Raw genomic sequence first — 19,219 nt, 5'->3', positions numbered from 1 at the left:
TGTGCAAGATAGCCTATTACATTTAACATTTGTTGGTTGCAGTTCAAAAACACCCTGGTTTCTCTGCAGAGCTCTTCTGCTGAGTTTAGCTATGGCACTCTCTGAGTAACTGCAGCAGGTAAAAAGAGGATACAGTGTGAAAACTCTCTGCTTTAAAAGGCAGTAGAGAAGTTCTGGTTCTGGGTAAGGAGAATAAGCCCCCACCATTCTTTCTCCCCCAATGAATGCAGCTATAAAACCTGGACAGAATGCCTAAAGCAGCTATTTGAGAACTCTGAAAATCAAATGATAGCAGCAGATGGGGAAGACGACCAGAATTTAAAATACCGTCCAACTAACGCTGAGCTCTCTCCTCCTTTGACCTCTTATCAACCCTGCTCTGGACTCCAGGCAGCACAAAGCCTAAAATGGACAACAGATACAGACAGAGAAAGCTCTGGGAAAGCCCTTGAACTCTGGCTTGAGGAAAAGAAAGGGACTCTGAATGATCAGAGAAATTTGGGGAAATCTTCCTCTTTTATACCTCCTCCATTTTCTCGCAACCCAGCACTCAGGCAATTTTGCTGTGCTGGCGGCAGCAATGACAAAGGCCTTTTGGTGCTTAAAACTATAAGGAGAGGGAGATAAACAGCAAGGTCCTACTGTATAGCACAGGGAACTATATTCAATATCCTGGCATGAACCATAATGGAAAAGAATATGAAAAAGAATGTATGTATAGCGGAGTCACTTTGCTGTAGAGCAGAAATTAACACAACATTGTAAATCAACTATACTTCAATAAAATTAAAAAAAAAAACTATAAGGAGAGGGAATCTTCTTCTCTGATAAGAGAAGCTGTGGTCCCAAGAGGATGCAACAAACCACCATTGCTTCTTTTTCTCTTTCAGTCATATCATTGCTTGGTCCTGGAGGTGAACGTGGTTTCAGGAGCTACGCAGCAGCATGAGGTAACTAAAGCCTTAGCTTTCTGGCTGAAGGATCCAAAAATGGAGCCCCAGGAAATGGGAAAGTACTGAGGATGACAAGAGAGAGGGAGGAGCTCAGGAAGACAACTCCAGAAAGACGTCCATGAACTTGGGTTCATCTCTAGGTAGGCTGCAAATGTGTTAATCTGGCCCTAAACCCAGTACCACAGACTTTAGGAACTGAACTACAGAGCAGACCCTCCCCTCAGATCCGGTCCTGCAACTTGGAGGGGTACACACCAGACAGATAGGAATAGCACTGCAAACGCTCTGAAAACACAACTGACACTATAGCTACTATCCTCAGAAGATGAGTCAGAAATCGTGGCCTGAAAATTGAGTCAACTGCCTTCTAGAACAAAGAAATGATTAAGCAAAGCACATATCTAACAAAGGCTTGGATCAGGAATACATGACAATCTCAAAACTCAACATAAACTCAATATAAAGACAACAAACAGCCCAGTTTAAGAAATGGGCAAAAAGACTTGAGAGGATGCTTCACCAGAGAACGTATAAAAGATGGCAAATAATCACATGAAAAGACACTCATATTAGAATGATTAAAATGTAAAAATATTGACATTACCAAGTGCTGACAGAGATGTGGAACACCAGGAACTCTCATACATTGCTGGTGAAAATGCAGAATGATACGACCACTCTGGAAAACAGTTTGTCAGTTTCTTATGAAGTTACCATATGACCCTGGAACCCCTCCCAGGTGTTTAACATCCAGAAATGCAAACTTATGTTTACACAAAACCTGTTCATCAAGGTTTATGCAGCTCTATTCAGAATCATCCAAAACTGGAAATAACCCAGATGTCCTTCTGGGTTATTAGGTAAATAAACAGAAACATCCATACAATGGAATACTATTCAGCAACAAAAAGGAATGACAGATGCAGCATCTCTCATAAACATCAAAGATGTTATGTTCACTCAAAGAAACCCGTTTTAAGGGTTGCATATTGTATGATTCCATTTATAGGGCATTCTCTAAAATACAAAACTGTAGCAATCAGTGGTTGCCAGAGTTTGAGGTGAGAGAAGAGTTTGGGGGTGATAGAACCATTTTGTATCCTGATTATGGTGCTAGTTATATGAGTCCATGTCTTAAAAGTGAGAAATACATATCAAAAAAGTCAATTTGAACCTATATTAACTTTAATTACTAAAATACAAAACCAAATATAATAAAGAGTCAAAAAAAAAAGTTATTCACATGGAAGTACAACCAGAATTTCTATTTGGATACTTGTCACATTGCGTTGTAATTGTACTGTAGGCAACACAAGTGGGTCTGTTCCTGGTGTGTCCGTTTCTCCAAGGCAGAAACCTTAGCTTTCTCATCTCTTATCTCCAGTATCCCACAGAGTATCTGATATCTAAAGCAGACACTGAATAATATTTTTGAAAGATGAAAAATGAATAAATTAGATGTAAACAGTTCACATTATTTCATTTTGGTAGGGGAAGAGCAGGAGGAAACAGAACTTAATGAAAAGCAATACTAAAAGTTGAAAGTGTTCCAGAGACTCATTTTACAGTTACACAGCTTTTGGGGCTTTTTGAGCATGACCATTTAATGTGAATATTCATGATTTATGAGATACAGTGCATATATGTAATCTTCAATGAGGATTCTACTATGAAGTCACTTAATTATAATGAATTTATTAATTGAGGTGCTGGTCTAGTAATCCTTTGAGCCACACTGGGGAGACAAGGGTGAAATGGGTGAAGGGTGTTAAAAGGTATTATATAATAATACCTTTATAAATACCATTATAAAATAATAAATATAAAATGCTTATTATAATAATAAATATAAAATTGGACCGTTATAAAATAAATAAGTCTTGGGGATGTAATGTACAGCATGGTGACTATAGGTATTGACTATTTGAAAGCTGCTAAGAGAGAGATCTTAAAGCTCCCATCACAAGAAAAAACTACTGTAACTACATGTGGTGATGGATATTAACTAACTTACTATGATGATCATTTCACAATATACACAAACACTGAATCATTATGTTTACACTTGAAAGTGATACAATGTTATATGTCGATTATACCTCAATTAAAAAGAAAAAAAAAAAGAAAGTAAGAATGGCCAGATTACAAATTATGTCATATGCCAAGTCTAGGAATTATAACTCTTCTCTGACGTCAAAAATAAAAGAAAGCTATAGTACATAAAATTTGTGGTGAAAGAGTCTGTTTACTTTATTTTGTTCTATTTGATGAAGCCACTAAATCCCTTTGATTAAAATTCAGCATTCATATGTGGTCATATATGATCAAAATGAAAGTTTCAAGATTATTCTTTGTGTAAAGCTGAAATTTCCCATATACGCAGACGTTATTAGTATGTAGCCATTCCTAATAATTTATGCATTATGTTGTCAAGACCATGACCCCCTCCCTAATTAAAAAAGTCATTAGAAAGCTAGAGAGAAAGGATAATTTAAATTGCTTTAGAAAAGCAACTTTACTTTAGGAACAGCAGAAAGAGAGGCTTCTCCCAAAGGAAAGATCATCTGTAAAAAGGAGTTGTTTTGAGCAGAGAATGGCTGATCCAAGAGTTAAAAGAAAAAAAAAAAAAAAGTCAGACAAAGTTTAGCTCAAGATGCTGGAGTCTTGACTTTCGTGAGGCCCAGAGCAAGGTTAACGTGATTCTTAAACACCGCCACAGTAGCAGCATGAGAGTGGGTCTAAGCTAAGTTGCCACTGTCATAATATATAAATAGAATACTCATTGTGCTTGGATTTTTCTCTGTGTTCCTTGCTCTATTTGACAGAGTTCTGTTATTGAATCTTTAAAATAATACTCTAATTTAATTTTTATTATATAAATCTTTCATCAGTTATATAGAAACATAAAGTCTATAATATGCAGTAATTAATATAGCACATACAAATATAAAGTATTTTAGATAAATATTCAAGTTTTAAGTGGCCACATCTAGGTGGACTGCCTGTTACATGCCATGAAAACAAACATGACAGTTCACCTTATTATAGCATACACACCTGGAAAAAGAAAAAAAGAACCTCATTCAAATTATATGATGAAAACTTAAACACAACTGAAACTGAAAAGGTGATCGAAATATGACAAATATCACCTGGACTCCTACTGTTGATACTCTCAATTCCTTGAACTCTATCAATAGAGCTGCTGAAAATAATGATAACTGAGAGCCATTCTTTGGACTCAAATTTATTGAACAGGCCTTATGGGGTATATGTAATATACCCCAGCAATAGCCTCCAAATTGGAAATTAAATGTAATTTTCTTACTGATTCTTTGACTGCTCAATTTTAAGTTCCATGAAGATATAGAGCTGTTATACTCACCACTAAATACAAAGCAGAAAATAGTGTCTGACACAGAGCAAGTACAAAATAATATTTTTGGAAAAATATTTTGTCATAAATGAGTAAATAAACATGTATCCACAAGACTAGGGTTGAAAGTAAAATGATACATAACTGAACTTTAGGAATTACTTTGCATATCCCTAGATGTTAGATATTGCAGAGTTCTATTTAGACATGCATTCTTTCATTCATTCATTCTACCAACCAACCAACAATTCTGTTTAGTTTCAGAATACTTTGTGTTAAGGTCTGTGATCGAGGCTGGGAACACAAACGGTCATAAGAAGATACTGCAACTGATTTCAAGTGGCCTAAGTATAGTGTGGGATACACACAGATATTCAGCTAATATAATTAGTACTGATCGATTATACCTTGAGAACTATAATAAGAACAATAATAGTATAAAGAGTGAACTCCAATGAGGATGTAACTAGGTCTACCAGCAAGAATCAAGGTACAATTCTTAGAAAAGGCAGTTATTCAGCTGGGCCCTGAGAAATACATAGGACACTGACAGATGAAAAGCAGCAGATTATAAATTGTTATGAGCATGAATTTTGAAACCAGGCTGCAGGAGCATGAATCCCAGTCTACCACTTATTAGCTGTGTGACCTTCGACAAATTACTCAACTTCTCTGTGCATCAGACTCCTCATGTATAACATGGAGATAATAATACCACATATGGCAATAAGGTGGTTGGGGGAGTAAGTTAGTTAACCTGTGTAAAGCACCTGTAATGGTTCCTGAAACATAATAAAAGTATATGTAAGATGGAGAAAAAGAAAGAAGGGCAAGACAGAGGCAACAGCATAAAAAATGTCCTGAAGTGAAGTGCTAAAAAACATTTTCTTTCTGTTTTTCACCAGAAAAATATAAAAGCATAGAGTGTGTTAAGTACAAACTACTATGTACAAATTGCACTTTGCTAACTCATTAACAACTTTGGGTCGTTGATCTTTTATTACAACTATGGGTCCTCAACACAGAAAAATCCACAGATGCACGTACCTACAATCAAAGCTCCACACATAATTTCAGAGGTCCGTCCACAGAATCAAGTGCAGCGGGAGCTTCTTCAAGATCCTCCCTGAGCCATGGATAATGGAATGGTCTAATGGGTTTACAGACTTTCCATAGAAACCAATGCTTAGTATGGAATTTTATACAACCCCATGCAACTCTGGACCCTAAAGTACCTAATCAAAAAATTAAACTGTGAACTCAGAGGACTGAGACAAATAGAACACAAAGAATTTCACAGCTGCATCTCAAATCAAAGAAGAGCTAAAGCAGACAATTACAGTGAGGCGCTTCTCTGTCTAAGAAGCAGACCTGTGAAGGGTGAGGGTGCAGGTAGTCTGGCCCTGAGGAGGAGATGAAGGTGAGAGACACAATGTAAAAAACGGGACAGCTTTGTACTCACATGGTGAAGGAGCCTGGGGGGGCAGACACTCTCCGCAGGTCCGCAGCTTGCACCTGATGGATACTAGAGGCAGCAGGGAATGAGCAGCGAAGACAGTCAGCAAAACAGCGTGGACAGACAGGGCAACAAGCCAGGAGAGAGAAAGAGAGACACACAAAATTTAAACAGAAATTAAATGAGCGCATCACCAAACAGTAAATGAAAAGAAAAAGAAAATCAAGCCAGCCACGGAAATAATCAAAAAGCCAGTGATAGCAACGAAGCCAACAGGACACATGGCAGGGCCGGCTCTCAGGCAAGCCGCAGACTGGAGCACGAGGCAGGGCGCTGGCAGATGCTGGCGGAGAGCGGATGCTGCACGGGGCTGCGGGGCAGAGGGTTACCACGGTCCTCTCCGGCTCTAGGTCTTACTGGGCATCCACCTGTGCGCACGCACGCACACGCACGCACGCGCGCGCACGCACACACACACACACACGGGTGGTAGGCTGGCACAGTCAACTCAGAGCAGAATCAAGGTAAAACTGACGTCTTTAACAGAGTCCTCGTGATTCCAGGGCTTTGTTGGAATATTCGTGTCAAAAGACAACCGTCGGGCTTCCCTGGTGGCGCAGTGGTTGAGAGTCCGCCTGCCGATGCAGGGGACACGGGTTCGTGCCCCGGTCCGGGAAGATCCCACGTGCCGCAGAGCGGCTGGGCCCGTGAGCCACGGCCGCTGAGCCTGCGCGTCCGGAGCCTGTGCTCCGCAGCGGGAAAGGCCACAGCAGTGAGAGGCCCGCGTACCGCAAAAAAAAAAAAAAAGACAACCATCTTCAAAAGAACGACTCGACAAAAACTTTAACTTCCTTCAGTTAAACAAAGAAGGCTTTCTAAGAAATCCGAAGGTAATACCAAGATAGCCTAATTTTATCACAGTGATGCTGTAATTCCACTCACGTTCTTGGTAGAGGAGTGAAACCATAGACTTCTCTCTGCTCTCCCTTCTTTTATAAAGGAGAGGGTCTTCGATGGCTACCAGAAAAGACAAAATGTGGAACTGAAGACACTAAACCCCAAATTTCCTGTCACTTTTACATCATTATTCTCTCCACTCTCTTAGACCATTTGAACAGTTTCACTGTAACTGCAATAGACGTACCCCCCCCATCCCTGTTTTCCACTGGATACATAAATTCTCATATAAAGCCACCCATGGATTAACTCCTTGTCATCCTCAAAGGGCTATCAGTTATATAACCAATGATACTTCTCAGCAGCCCAGGATGGTGGAAGTCGGTTGCCCAAAGTTTGCCAACTAGAAATCTTACCCTTGGATAATACAATCAGCAATTGCTAATTGCTGTTGTCTTAATTGCTAGTGAACTCAGGCTGAGATCTTCCTACGCACCTGAGTAACGTAGAATTTCTGATCTCCCTCAAAAGTGACTTTCAGATACAGAACGTCATCAGATTTACCTTGGCTATCATGTTACTAGTACATGAATATGAACCTAAACAAATCTGCTCTATTACTTTTAGGGGGGAAGATATTTATTGGAGTCATATTTCAAGTAGATTCATAAGCCATAAATGACATACGCCTCTGTACCAATGGGGTGGAGAGGGGAGGAGAGAGTGAACGTAACGGGCCCAGCCTTTCCGTTTATATATAGTAATAGCAAATAGCATCATAAGCCAAGAATTTTTTTTTAGAAAAAATCTTTTTTCCTTTTTGCATACATGAAGATCCAGTGGCATCACGAAAGCTTCCTATTTAGCTGTTTCTCATGGGAATTCTTCCAACCATGCATGTGCACCAGATCTTGAAATTCTTAAGTATATATCTTCCACTTCTGCCATAAAATGTGACCAAGACATTTTCTTTATTATTTTTATATTCACAAGGTTTTCGGTTTGTTATTTTAGAAACAATTTCTGAGAAACGTAACAGGACATTACAGAACATTCCATGTGCGAGTCCCTTGTTCAACACGTAACCGTAAGTCTCAGAGACACTAGCAGGCACTGGTAACCCTATGAGGAAAACCCCGGCGTCTCCCCACAGAGCAGGGGAGACAAGCAAACCACTAATTACACTGGTTTCGCTAAATGGTGTGACAGAAGTAACGAGAACACTATAGCAACGCTGAGTGGTATAGTTAATGGCTAGAAGCAGATAGAAAGGGATTCGTAGGGAAAGTGATAGTTTGATGGAGTTTGAACTTGAGCGGGGGCTAGCAGATGAAAGCGGGTGAGGAGGACACCTCGAGAAAAGCAACTGGAGGACAAAAATATAACGATACATGAGACAGGCCGTACTGCTCCAGAAATAGCAATATGAGCTCTGGAGCATAGGAAGGAGAGGACCAAGGCGATGATCAAAAAGGTCGGTAAAGCCAAGGAATATAGGTTTTACATTTTTAGAAAGATCATTCTAACCAGTCTATTGGAAAAGACAGTGTGAAGGGCAGCAACACTGGAAACAGGAAACGAATTGAGCATATTTTAGCAATGCTGATGAGAGGTGATGAATACGGCTCCACAACTAAGGCTGTGTTACTAGCAGAGGGGAAAGATGGTGTGAGAGTTAAAGATGGGGGAAATAAACAGAAGGAAGAGTTCAAACAACGCAGGGGATGCGTAAAAGTGGAGGTGACTATGAGATATGCAGATAAAGATGTCAACTAAGATATTTGGGTATGGGCTTCGCTGGTGGCGCAGTGGTTGAGAGTCCGCCTGCCGATGCAGGGGACACGCGTTCGTGCCCCGGTCCGGGAAGATCCCACATGCCGCCGAACAGCTGGGCCCGTGAACCATGGCCGCTGAGCCTGCGCGTCCGGAGCCTGTGCTCTGCCACGGGAGAGGCCACAGCAGTGAGAAGCCCGTGTACCGCAAAAAAAATGACAGTTGGGTATGAGTCTTCAGATTTTAGAAGAAAGCCTGGGCTGAAGACACAGATCTGAGACACATTAGTTTATCAGTCATAGAGGGAACTTGTGCTGCTGATGTGATTTCCCAGAGAAGGGGCAAATCTATGAGGAACACCAGCATTTCAGCAGAAAAGGGGGCCACAGCCCTAAAATCTCAAATATTCATGTTAACATGCTATGTGAAAGGAGGATAAGTCCTTAAGATGAATTGAAAAGCTACCCCTTTCCGACTGAGAAACTCCCTTCCCCCTAACACAGATACGCAGAAGTTTTTAAACTAAAACAGTTCTCATTCTTCAAAAAGCAGGCATGCAAATGATGAAGAAACAGTAAAAAGTAAGAAAGAAAGGAAAAAAAGGGAAAGAAGGATGGAAAAAATAAAGGAAGGAAAGAAGGAAGAAAGAATTATCTTTCAATAGTCTCTTTCTGCCTTGGCTGCAATAGTGAACTTTGCACACTGTGGCCTAAACAGAGAAACGCTTGGAGGGCTCAGAAGGTGGAAGAAAACTTGTAAGAAGATATTAGTGACCAGGCCGCCCTTAAACTGGAAACTCCACTTGGAAATCCAGGGGAAGAAGTTAGATTTCCAAACAGAGATTTCTACTGAAATAGAAAGAAGCAATCTAATCACAGAGGGTGAAAAAGAGTATTGCTGAGAGATTTTCTAAAAATGTGCTGAATGATAATTTAAATAATAAGTTGTAATAAAGATCTTGGCTAATCTTTAAGATTTATATGTGTCCTTTTAAGAAATGGACAGAATATTATTACTGCCATTTCACGCAAGTCTTTCCTACAGCCTGAGGCTGCTTGGATGGAGACACCACTGCCCCCTGGTGGGAAATAACTGCATTTTTGAGTTGAGGCTGCTTCTTGAACACCCTCCCGGCTAAATCTATGAAGTCACATCATCTGTCATATGTGCCATGTGTACAAAATGAAAACAACGCTTTCCATTTGTTTTTATACGAGAAGAAAGCCCAAATAAATTCTTAATACAGTTTCTGAGCAAATACAAATTCTTTCTCAAGGGCAAAAACTGTTTGAAACTAAACGCCCGAAAACAATTTCATGTCTCATAAGGTTATTAAGTGCAGAAGCACCAGGCATGAAAATGGGAGCTGTTTGCCTGTAGATATTAACAAGTTTTAGCTCTGTTAACAAACAATCTACAAGTGATCCAAAACAACCTGGACTATCTCAGAGAGGGCTTTTCACTTAGTAGTTCAGAACTTTCTCTTAAACCAATAGTTCATGGCTTAACTCTAATGTTTCAAGAGAGAATATGGTCAACCATATACCATTGCTGACGCACTGCCTGAAACTCACAAAGTGTATATTCAACCTAATAGTGGTAAAGGCAGAGGATAGAGAAAGCAGCAGAAATGAGCTAAGAGTTTCACTAGCTGCAAACTGTAAACAAAATGAAAAAGGCAACTAAACACGCCCTCTGGATAACGATCTAGGAAGAGCGCTGGGGGAGTCCAGATTGACTCTGGAAAAGGAGGGTGCAGAGGAGAGAAGACTCCTCACTCCACCTTCAAGCTTAGAAGCAAACACTAAAAACTAAAACACTTCACGAGCCCTGTTGAATGCTGTTCTTTACTGCCATCTCAGAAAGAGAGGTGAAGCTTTGGCAGGGAGCGATGACACCTGTGTCATTGGTTCATTCTAGGCACTTCTGTACTTGTCACACTGACTCAATAAATACATGGCAAAGCATGCCCTTCCTTCACAGGCACTAGAGGAAGCCAGCCATTCAGTACAAATAGGTAACCATGCATCACAGGCCACAAATAGGAGGAACACCTTGGAGGGACCCTCTCTGTGACAGAAGAATGGCCCAAGGCTGAACCCTAAAACATCCTTACCTTGAGTCAGGTCAGGCACAGGTGCATGATATATAAAAGATACTCTAAAAGATACCCCAAATCCCCATCTTTCTCCATCCCTTTCTCCAACCCCCAAAAGACATTTCAATCAAAATTAGATTAAGGGACTCTATAAAATGCACTCAAAATATCTAGTCATTTATCACCTCGTCCAAATCAGTTTATCAAAACACCCAAGAAAGGAAAGGGTCCAGGAGGGATACATTTTGTTTAGGCATTGAGTCGTGGGTCAAGTTTCATCTAGACCATAGGATGCCACCCAGAATGGCAAAACTGAGCTGAAGCATCAGAGCACACAGGACCCCAAAATGGGAGCACTGGGAAAGGGCAGAAGGGGATACAGTGTGGAGAGAGGGGAGCTAAATCCAGCTCTGCCGACCTCCTGCACCTGGAGAAACCAACACTCTCCAAGTGACCAGGGTAAAGAGGAGGCCCACAGCGCGCCTTCTTAAACAAAAAAGAACACGTTCCACAGGACACGTTTTACGACCCTGACTCACTCAGTGATTTTCTGCTGGTCCCAGTAAGTACATACCCAAGTGGTCAGTGAAAAAGCGTCATCACTCTAACACATCATACAGCAATAACTTCTGAAAGAAGGGTGTGGTCACCGTATGGTAAACATGAAGAAGAAATAAGTGCGAGAGACCAAGGAGCTGCTGAGTTTCCTGGACTTGCCTCCTTTCCCAGCACAGGGAGGCCCCTGATCATGCACATGCTCAGTGCCCTGCTCTCCACGGTCTCCATGTTCACAAAGGCGCGCAAGGGCAGACTCACTCATTGAGTAAAGGCATGGACGTCCTTCTCTTGCTCTTCTGTACCATGTTGGCCTGATTCCTCAACGAGATCCGAATCATAGCCGGGGCCAACCTACAGGGCTCCCCATCCACTTGCATGGGGATGGATTTGTAAGTTAGCAGCATGACCTCCCGACACTGGTGCAGCCTTTCTCCGTGGCCCCCAACTTGCAGGGCAGCCTATAAAAACAAGAGGCAAAAGGAAGCAAGAGGTCAGGGCTTAAGAGTTACTCAGGAAACCTAGGCACCCCAAGCCCGCTGCCTATCATCAAAAGGCCTTTGAAAAATACTTACTGAAAGCTGTTAGCCATGAGTAAAGTGGGAAACCTTGAATAAATCATTAATACACGTAAACTGAAATATCTCAATTTTGATGGCTTGATCACAAATGCTCATTGATAGCCATTTTTTGCTTTTATGTATTTTCAGCCTTAAATTGTTAGTTTAATACAAAAGCTACTTGTGTTATCTACTCCCATTAAATAACCAATGTACATAGAATAAAAAGAATATTAAAGAGATAAAATACATGGTTTAAGATAGCTTAAAACATAGCATAAAACACAGACTTACTAGAGCATGGACTTGAGGATATGGGGACGGGGAAGGGTAAGCTGTGATGAAGTGAGAGAGTGGCAGGGACATATATACACTACCAAATGTAAAACCGATAGCTAGTGGGAAGCTGCCGCATAGCACGGGGAGATCACCTCTGTGCTTTGTGACCACCTAGAGGGGTGGGATAGGGAGGGTGGGAGAGAGGGTGACGCAAGAGGGAAGAGATATGGGAACATATGTATATGTATAACTGATTCACTTTGTTGCAAAGGAAAAACTAACACACTATTATAAAACAGTTATACTGCAATAAAGATGTTTTAAAAAAAAAAGATAAAATACATGGTTTAAGATAGCTTCTATACTACACTTAATATATAAATATATTTAATATATAGTTACATATTATATGTTAAATATATTATATTTAAATATGCAACCTATCCTTAGAAAATTTTTCAAACTTCAGGCAAGTTTTTCCTTTTTACCTAAAGCCTCCTCAAACGACTTCAAATCTGTGTAAGATCAATGAAATGCAAAATAATAATCCTCAATTGAAAACATTCTCAAGAGTAAACCAGCTTTGAGGATCAAAATCAAACACAGTAAGAGCTCAGTTCACTACAGTAGCCACAAAATGAAAAGTCAACCCAACATTACAATTCTGCAACAAAGTAGCATAATTTCTCTGCCTTAGTAAAAAAAAAAAAAAAAAAAAAAAAAAAAAAAAAAAATTTAAATATATATTTTAGTATCACTTATCCTTTTAGGGATGAACTAAAATCAAACAATATGTTTGGTTATGCATACAGATAGTGCCCAAATTGTATTATACGGTTTGATGGACATTTTTATACACATATGTAAATCTCCATCCAGATCAAGCTTTAGGCAGTTTACAGCAACCAGAAGTTTCCATGTGTCCCTGCCCAATCTATTTACACTCCTCTCACCAACCAGTTACCGCTACTCTGACTTCTATACCATAGATTGAATTTGTTTGAACTTGAACTTCATATAAGATGAATCATACAATATGTACTCTTTTGTGTCTGACATCTTTTGCTCATCATTATTTTTAAGTAATAGAGAAGTGTATTTATCTACTCTTCTGCTGGTAAACATCTGGCTGTTTCCAGTTTGGGGCTATTAATGATATAAACGTTCTTGTGTCTATATCTTGGTGGATACATACCCTCCTGTGGTACATACGATGAGTACAATTGCTATGCCGTAAGTTTTTTTAACTTTAGTAGACACTGCTAACAGTTGTTCAGTAAGGCTTTATTATAATAGATTTTGAGTATCAATTTTTAATGAAGTCAACAAACTTTTAAAAGAAGTTAATACTAACTCTAGCTCAAAATCTAAAAGATTGAATTAAAAAGAAAAAGGAAAACCTATATATTATCAGCTTGTTTCCACATGTCTCCTCTCTATCTTATGAATGGGGAATAAACTTTGTTAACTGAGACTTGTGAAGTCAATTTCCACTGATTTGGTTCCCAGATAGTTGTGTTTATCTGATACTTTGAACTACTTCTGCACTTGCATTAATCTGAACAACAGAAACCTATGTATGAATGCAAAGAGAAAAGGAACACAAAGGGACAGAAAGGAGGAAAGAAAGTAGAATAAAAGTTGAACAGTAAAGAACATACTTCATTACTGAACACCTTTGATGTTAAAAAGCACTCAGTTGTGAATTTTACATACAATTTTATTCAATTAGTAGAACAAGGAGGACGAGGAGAATGAAGTGAGAATTTCCCAAAATTCTTTCTGGCCTATTACCCGATCCTCTGTTACTCAGCTTAAGGTTTTGCTGGCTGCACTTAATGACTCATTTAAGTTAATCTATGTACTTGAGCCACTACCTCATCTCCCGAAATTTTCCAAAATATTTCCCTTGCCTTCAACAACTACTTCTCAGGGCATTATTTATCTAACCATACTGTATCCCTTCATCCATGGAGGAAATACCATTTTCTTCTTCTTTTTTCCCCCCAGTCTTGACTAGACCTAATGACAAATAAAAATGCAGAACCTGCTAAGTATGAACTTATTCCTCTGGGTTTGACAGGACTGAAAATTGCTTAAATACTTTCGAGCCCTTCGGTATCACAAGGCTTCCACAGTACTGTAGAGAACATTTAAGCCATATTTTCAGCCTCGCTGATAGATTAACAGCAAAGACAATAAACAGAGGTAAAGAGCTGTCAGTGGCAGTTCCACTGGCGTTTCAGAATCAATCCAAGATCACTGAACAGGCACGAGAGGAATTATAGTAATTAGCTTTTCAGAATAAAGACGGTTCTACTATAGTTAGCACAGAAACACTTAGTTTATTTTTGGAACAAGTTAAAGGTAATTTTAAAAACTCTTACTAGAAATAGTTCTTTTTCATCATTCAGATTAATCTAGACTTAACGTCCTATAAGGCACAGGCCCTAATAACCATAATCACCCCCAGGATTTGCTAGAATGAGTCATTTACTGATAAGAATACATTGGTGTCTAGAGGGGTGGGATAGGGAGGGTGAGAGGGAGGGAGACGCAAGAGGGAAGAGATATGGGAACATATGTATACGTATAACTGATTCACTTTGTTGTAAAGGAGAAACGAGCACACTATTGTAAAACAGTTATACTCCAATAAAGATGTTAAAAAAAAAAGAATACATTGGTGCATTAATGACAGATATTCAATTGTCTGTTCAACCTAGCATGTATTGTACTCTTGTGAAAACTTCAAATATTGCCTTTCTGGTAGTATATGACTTAGGAGGAAAACAAAGACTGCCCCTGAACTAAGTGCATCCATTGCCATTTACTGTCCTAAAGTCATTATAACAACTTTCTTTCAGTCCACAGTTAAGGTGTGTGAGGTTTTCTTTCTTCCTTTTTTTTACAGATTTTTTTGATGTGGACCATTTTTTTTAAAGTTCTTATTGAATTTGTTACAATATGGCTTCTGTTTTATGTTTTGGTTTTTTGGCTGCGAGGCATGTGGGATCTTAGCTCCCTGACCAGGGATCGAACCCACACCCCCTGCATTGGAAGGTGAAGTTTCAACCACTGGACCCCCAGAGAAGTCCCTGGTGTGAGGTTTTCTGACTTTCGGCACTACGCTCCTCCCCGGAATACTATTCTCCGTCTCTCTTCAGGTCTCACCCTCCTTCTTACTACTCAAGTCCTTATTCCACTTGCTGTCACATGACGGGACAGGAAACCCTGGGTTGCGAAATCAGAACAGAAATAAGGGCAAGTCTCCCAACCCCTCCTTTCTCCCGACTGCAGGCCCCTGACTCCCAGTCCTAGCCCTAGTCCTGTAACAAAAGGCCCGAGGTAGCGATCAGTGACGTGGACAGTAAATAATGGAGATAATCAACAATACAAAAATCTGCGTTTCGTTTTTTTTTTCCAAGACGAACAAGGTGGTCTTGTAAAACCAAATAACAAAAAATGGAAAACTATTTTGTTTTATTAAAAAATAAAACAAGAGAGGATAAGATATCATTCAAGAATGTTATAAAGATCTATATGTTAATAAGCTGGAAAACCTAGATAAGAGAAATTTCTGGAAAAAATATAATTTGCAAAATTTGGTGTAATAAATACAGAAATTGGATAGATTAGACTGGTTTTAAAAATTGGAAGTTTTCAAAAACATTACTCATTCCACCCCCAATCCCAAAATGTGCCAAGTAGACTTAGATGTTTTACAAGTAATTCTACCCAAGTTTTATAGAAAGACAGTGTCTAATAAAACTTGTTTTAGAAAATGATGCTGTGGCTTCTGAAATAACAAAACCAGATAAGGGCAGCAGCAGAAAAACAAACTTTTAACCTAAATTATATTTATAATCACACATACCAAAATCATTAAAAAAATAGCTAATTGCTTTTACTGATCTGTTACATAAAAACTAAATTGTGATCCGTTATGGGTTTTTGCAAGAATTAAGAATACTTCAACATCAGAAAATAACAAAGAATGAAATAATTCCATTTGCAACAACATGGATGGAAACTAACACAGCATTGTAAATTAACTATACCTCAATAAAAATAAAATAAAAAAGAAAACACATCATTGTAATTTCATCATACTGCGGTTTAAGTGAGATAAACCACATTATCATCCCAAAAGATGCACAAAAAATAATAAAGTTTAGTGCCTTTTAGGATCAATTGTTAGAAAACTAGGAATAGAACACAACTTATTTACCTGATAAAGGTCATCTATCAAAATCTTTGGAGAAAACATTATTTGGAATAAAGAAAATTCAGAGCATTCCTTTCAAGGGACAAGATGATCCACTAGTAACAAAAGTTTTCAACATAGTATTGGAGGTCTTGACCAACAAAATACATCAAGGAAATAAAATTGGAGGAAAAAGCCATGGAAGAAAAAAAGCAAACCTGGTAATATTTCCACTAATATCATCCCATACATCAAAAGTCCAAGAAAATGCACAGGCCAAAAATTAAACCTCGTAAGAAAGGTACTATCAACATAAAAAAATCAAGTGCTCCCCATCTCTAGCAATAACTAAGTAAAAATATAATAAAAAATAGGATGTCATCTATAATATCAACAAAAACAATAGAGCAACAAGACTTTTTTTTTTTTTTTTTTTTTTTTTTTGCGGTACGCGGGCCTCTCACTGCTGTGGCCTCTCCCGTTGCAGAGCACAGGTTCCGGACGTGCAGGCTCAGTGGCCACGGCTCATGGGCCCAGCCGCTCCGCGGCATGTGGGATCTTCCCGGACCGGGGCACGAACCCGCGTCCCCTGCATCGGCAGGCGGATTCTCAACCACTGCGCCACCAGGGAAGTCCAGCAACAAGACTTTTACGCAGAAAATTTTTAAACTACTGGAGACATTAAAAAAACCTTAAAGAAATGGAGAACCACGCCATAGTCATGGATGGGACAATACTCTAATGATATGAATTTCCTCCAAATTAATACATAAATTCAATGTAACTCCAAGTGAATATGAGAAATACTATTTTGAAGAATCTTGTCAAACTGATTCTATAATTAATTTCAAAGAATAAATGTTCACAAATGGCTGAGAATATTTTGAAAACAAAAAACAATAGATTATCCTTATTGAATATTGAGTCATGTAATATACAAAGATACAGTAATTCAAATAAAGGTGTTCGCATAAGAAAAGACATAAAGGTCAAAGAAAATGCAAAGAGAGAGCAGAATAAACTCATATGTGTGAGGACACAGAATATGTGGGATGTGGGATTGTAAATTATTGGAGAAATGATGGATAATTTAGCAAATGGTGCTGGGAATATTTCTTACTAAAATAGAAAAAAAAAATCAGTATTCTACCTCACATCATACACAAATATAAGCCCAGATGTATAAAGGACTAGGAGCAAGAAACAAAAATATTAATATAAAAATTAGCCAGGAGAAAGAGAGGAGAGTGCAAGTATATATTTCTCCTTAGCTCTCTTTTTTCAAGCAGTGTCTCTGGCAGTGGCTGATTCTCCTCTGTGTTTCCATTTCCCACTGGCAAGCACTCTTCCCAGGCCACCCCTGTCTCTACGGTCCCAGCACAGACAGGCAGCCCTAGCAGTGACCTCAACTTTTGTGGTCTGATTCCCTTCTCTGGAGTCCCAGCTCCTGCCCGATCACCCTCACTGCACAGCCCATCAACGGCCACTTGTGCAATGTCTCACCACTGCTGAATGGCCCTGGCTCCTGAATGCTGATAACACCGTCTTTTCCCTTTTTCCCTCCAGTCCTGGAGGTGGCAGAGAATTTCTACAGTTGCTAATCCATGGATTGCTATCTATGGGTTACCTCTTTTCAGTTCTTCTAACATCCTGTAACTAGTCCTGTACTAAATTCCCTCAATTGAACTATCTCACATGGGATATTTTCCCTCTCTGACACCCTACCCTAGTCCCCCAAATGAGAAATTTTACTTAAGTAATTTGCTATGGCACCATCATTCAATCCATATTTTTCTATACAAGTTTTTACAAGCTGTTTTATTGCCACGAAACAATGCCATTAAGTTTTATTGCTGTTTTCCATTTTATCAAATATTAAGATTTCTGGACATGGGTGTATTTTAAAATCCTACTGTAATACATGCTGTAAGCAGTCTAAATACCACCAGCAATAGTATTACTATTTACTTATTGTCCATATGAGTAACATTTATGGCAAAAATAGTTCCATAGATTCAGTTTCTTTATACGTTAAGTGATAAGGTTTCGGTAGGCTGCTATGGTCTGTTTTAGCACTAGCAGTTTAGGATTCTAGGTTGTACCTATAATTTCACGTTCTCACATTCTACCACATGCCATCTAACTTTGACAATATTAGCTGTATGCTAATGCACAGCCAGTATCTACAATGAAGCAGAGAACAGTAAAAAGGAAAGGCTTTATTTGAAAACCTTTCCTTCTGCTCATTAAAATTAATCCAGCAATTATTAAATACTTACTATGAATAAGAACATTTTTTGAAAAAGTGAAGATTCTTATAATGAAGAAACCTAAGTACTCCTTCTCACTGGGGTTTATTGTATACTTATGTCTTTTTCCATTTTTGTTCTATAGAGGTAGATTCACTATCAAGGTGAGTTCATGGGAGGCAAAAAAGCCACAAAAAGGGTCTGTTCAGCTTCTCTGCCAACAGTGAGATCTAGCCTGGAATTCAGTGGTGCACGTTGGAAAAAAATCATCTTCATGCTTTCAAGCTATTTCCATAAACAATCAATCCTCTGAAATCTGTAACATCATGACAGAGTTAATATAGTGTAGTCATACAATCAACAACATATCCTGGGATCAAATAAATTTGTATAAACCTGGGAAGAAACACATCCTATTGATGTTTTTTTTTTTTTTTTTACACTAGGCTAGTAGCATCCATCCCTTATACTAGACTTGTTTTTGGATTTTGTGAAGCAAGAAGGGAACTGAATAGAATATAATGCTGAAACAGTATCAACTAGGTCACAATAAAAGAAAAGCCAGACTCCATACAATATATCATCTACCCAGCATATAATCAATTGTATTAGACATGAAAAGAAGCTAGAAAATGTGATCCGTGAGGAAGAAAAATTTTTTGAAATGATCACTGAATGGACTTAAGAGCAAACTGGACACTGCAAAAAGGGGTCAGTGAACATGAAAACAGAGCAATACAAATTATATAATCTGTAAAACAGAGACTGAAATGTTTTATTTTTTTCCCCAAGACCCAGGAGGCAATAGCAAGCAAT

The 19,219-nt window shown here is 38.9% G+C and overlaps 1 protein-coding gene and 1 long non-coding RNA gene across 17 annotated transcripts in view; one reads left to right on the top strand and one right to left on the bottom strand.

The window, feature by feature from the left end:
- LOC136794829 (uncharacterized) overlaps positions 1 to 2,853 on the top strand; it is a 64,786-nt gene extending 61,933 nt beyond the window's left edge. The window contains exon 3 of the long non-coding RNA XR_010842072.1: positions 891 to 2,853. This is a non-coding gene — a long non-coding RNA (uncharacterized lncRNA). The remainder of the gene's footprint in view (positions 1 to 890) is intronic.
- The window catches only part of DGKI (diacylglycerol kinase iota), a 463,467-nt gene that overhangs the window by 140,280 nt on the left and 303,968 nt on the right, over positions 1 to 19,219 (bottom strand). For 11 of the 16 annotated variants that reach the window (XR_010842070.1, XR_010842071.1, XM_059074881.2 and 8 more), the window contains 2 exons: positions 11,370 to 11,569; positions 5,792 to 5,854 (listed from right to left, as the gene is read on the bottom strand). Coding sequence is in view for 14 of the 16 variants with exons in the window: in XM_059074881.2 (XP_058930864.1) it covers positions 5,792 to 5,854; positions 11,370 to 11,569 (263 nt within the window). In the remaining 2 variants the exon portion in view is untranslated. The remainder of the gene's footprint in view (positions 1 to 5,791; positions 5,855 to 11,369; positions 11,570 to 19,219) is intronic. The other 5 variants (XM_059074882.2, XM_067042059.1, XM_067042064.1 and 2 more) reach the window with 1 other exon arrangement.

This window comes from Kogia breviceps, chromosome 9, assembly GCF_026419965.1.
Source record: "Kogia breviceps isolate mKogBre1 chromosome 9, mKogBre1 haplotype 1, whole genome shotgun sequence".
In the NCBI taxonomy this organism is placed as follows: Eukaryota; Metazoa; Chordata; class Mammalia; order Artiodactyla; family Physeteridae; genus Kogia; species Kogia breviceps.
This window is presented reverse-complemented; position numbering and strand designations above follow the sequence as displayed.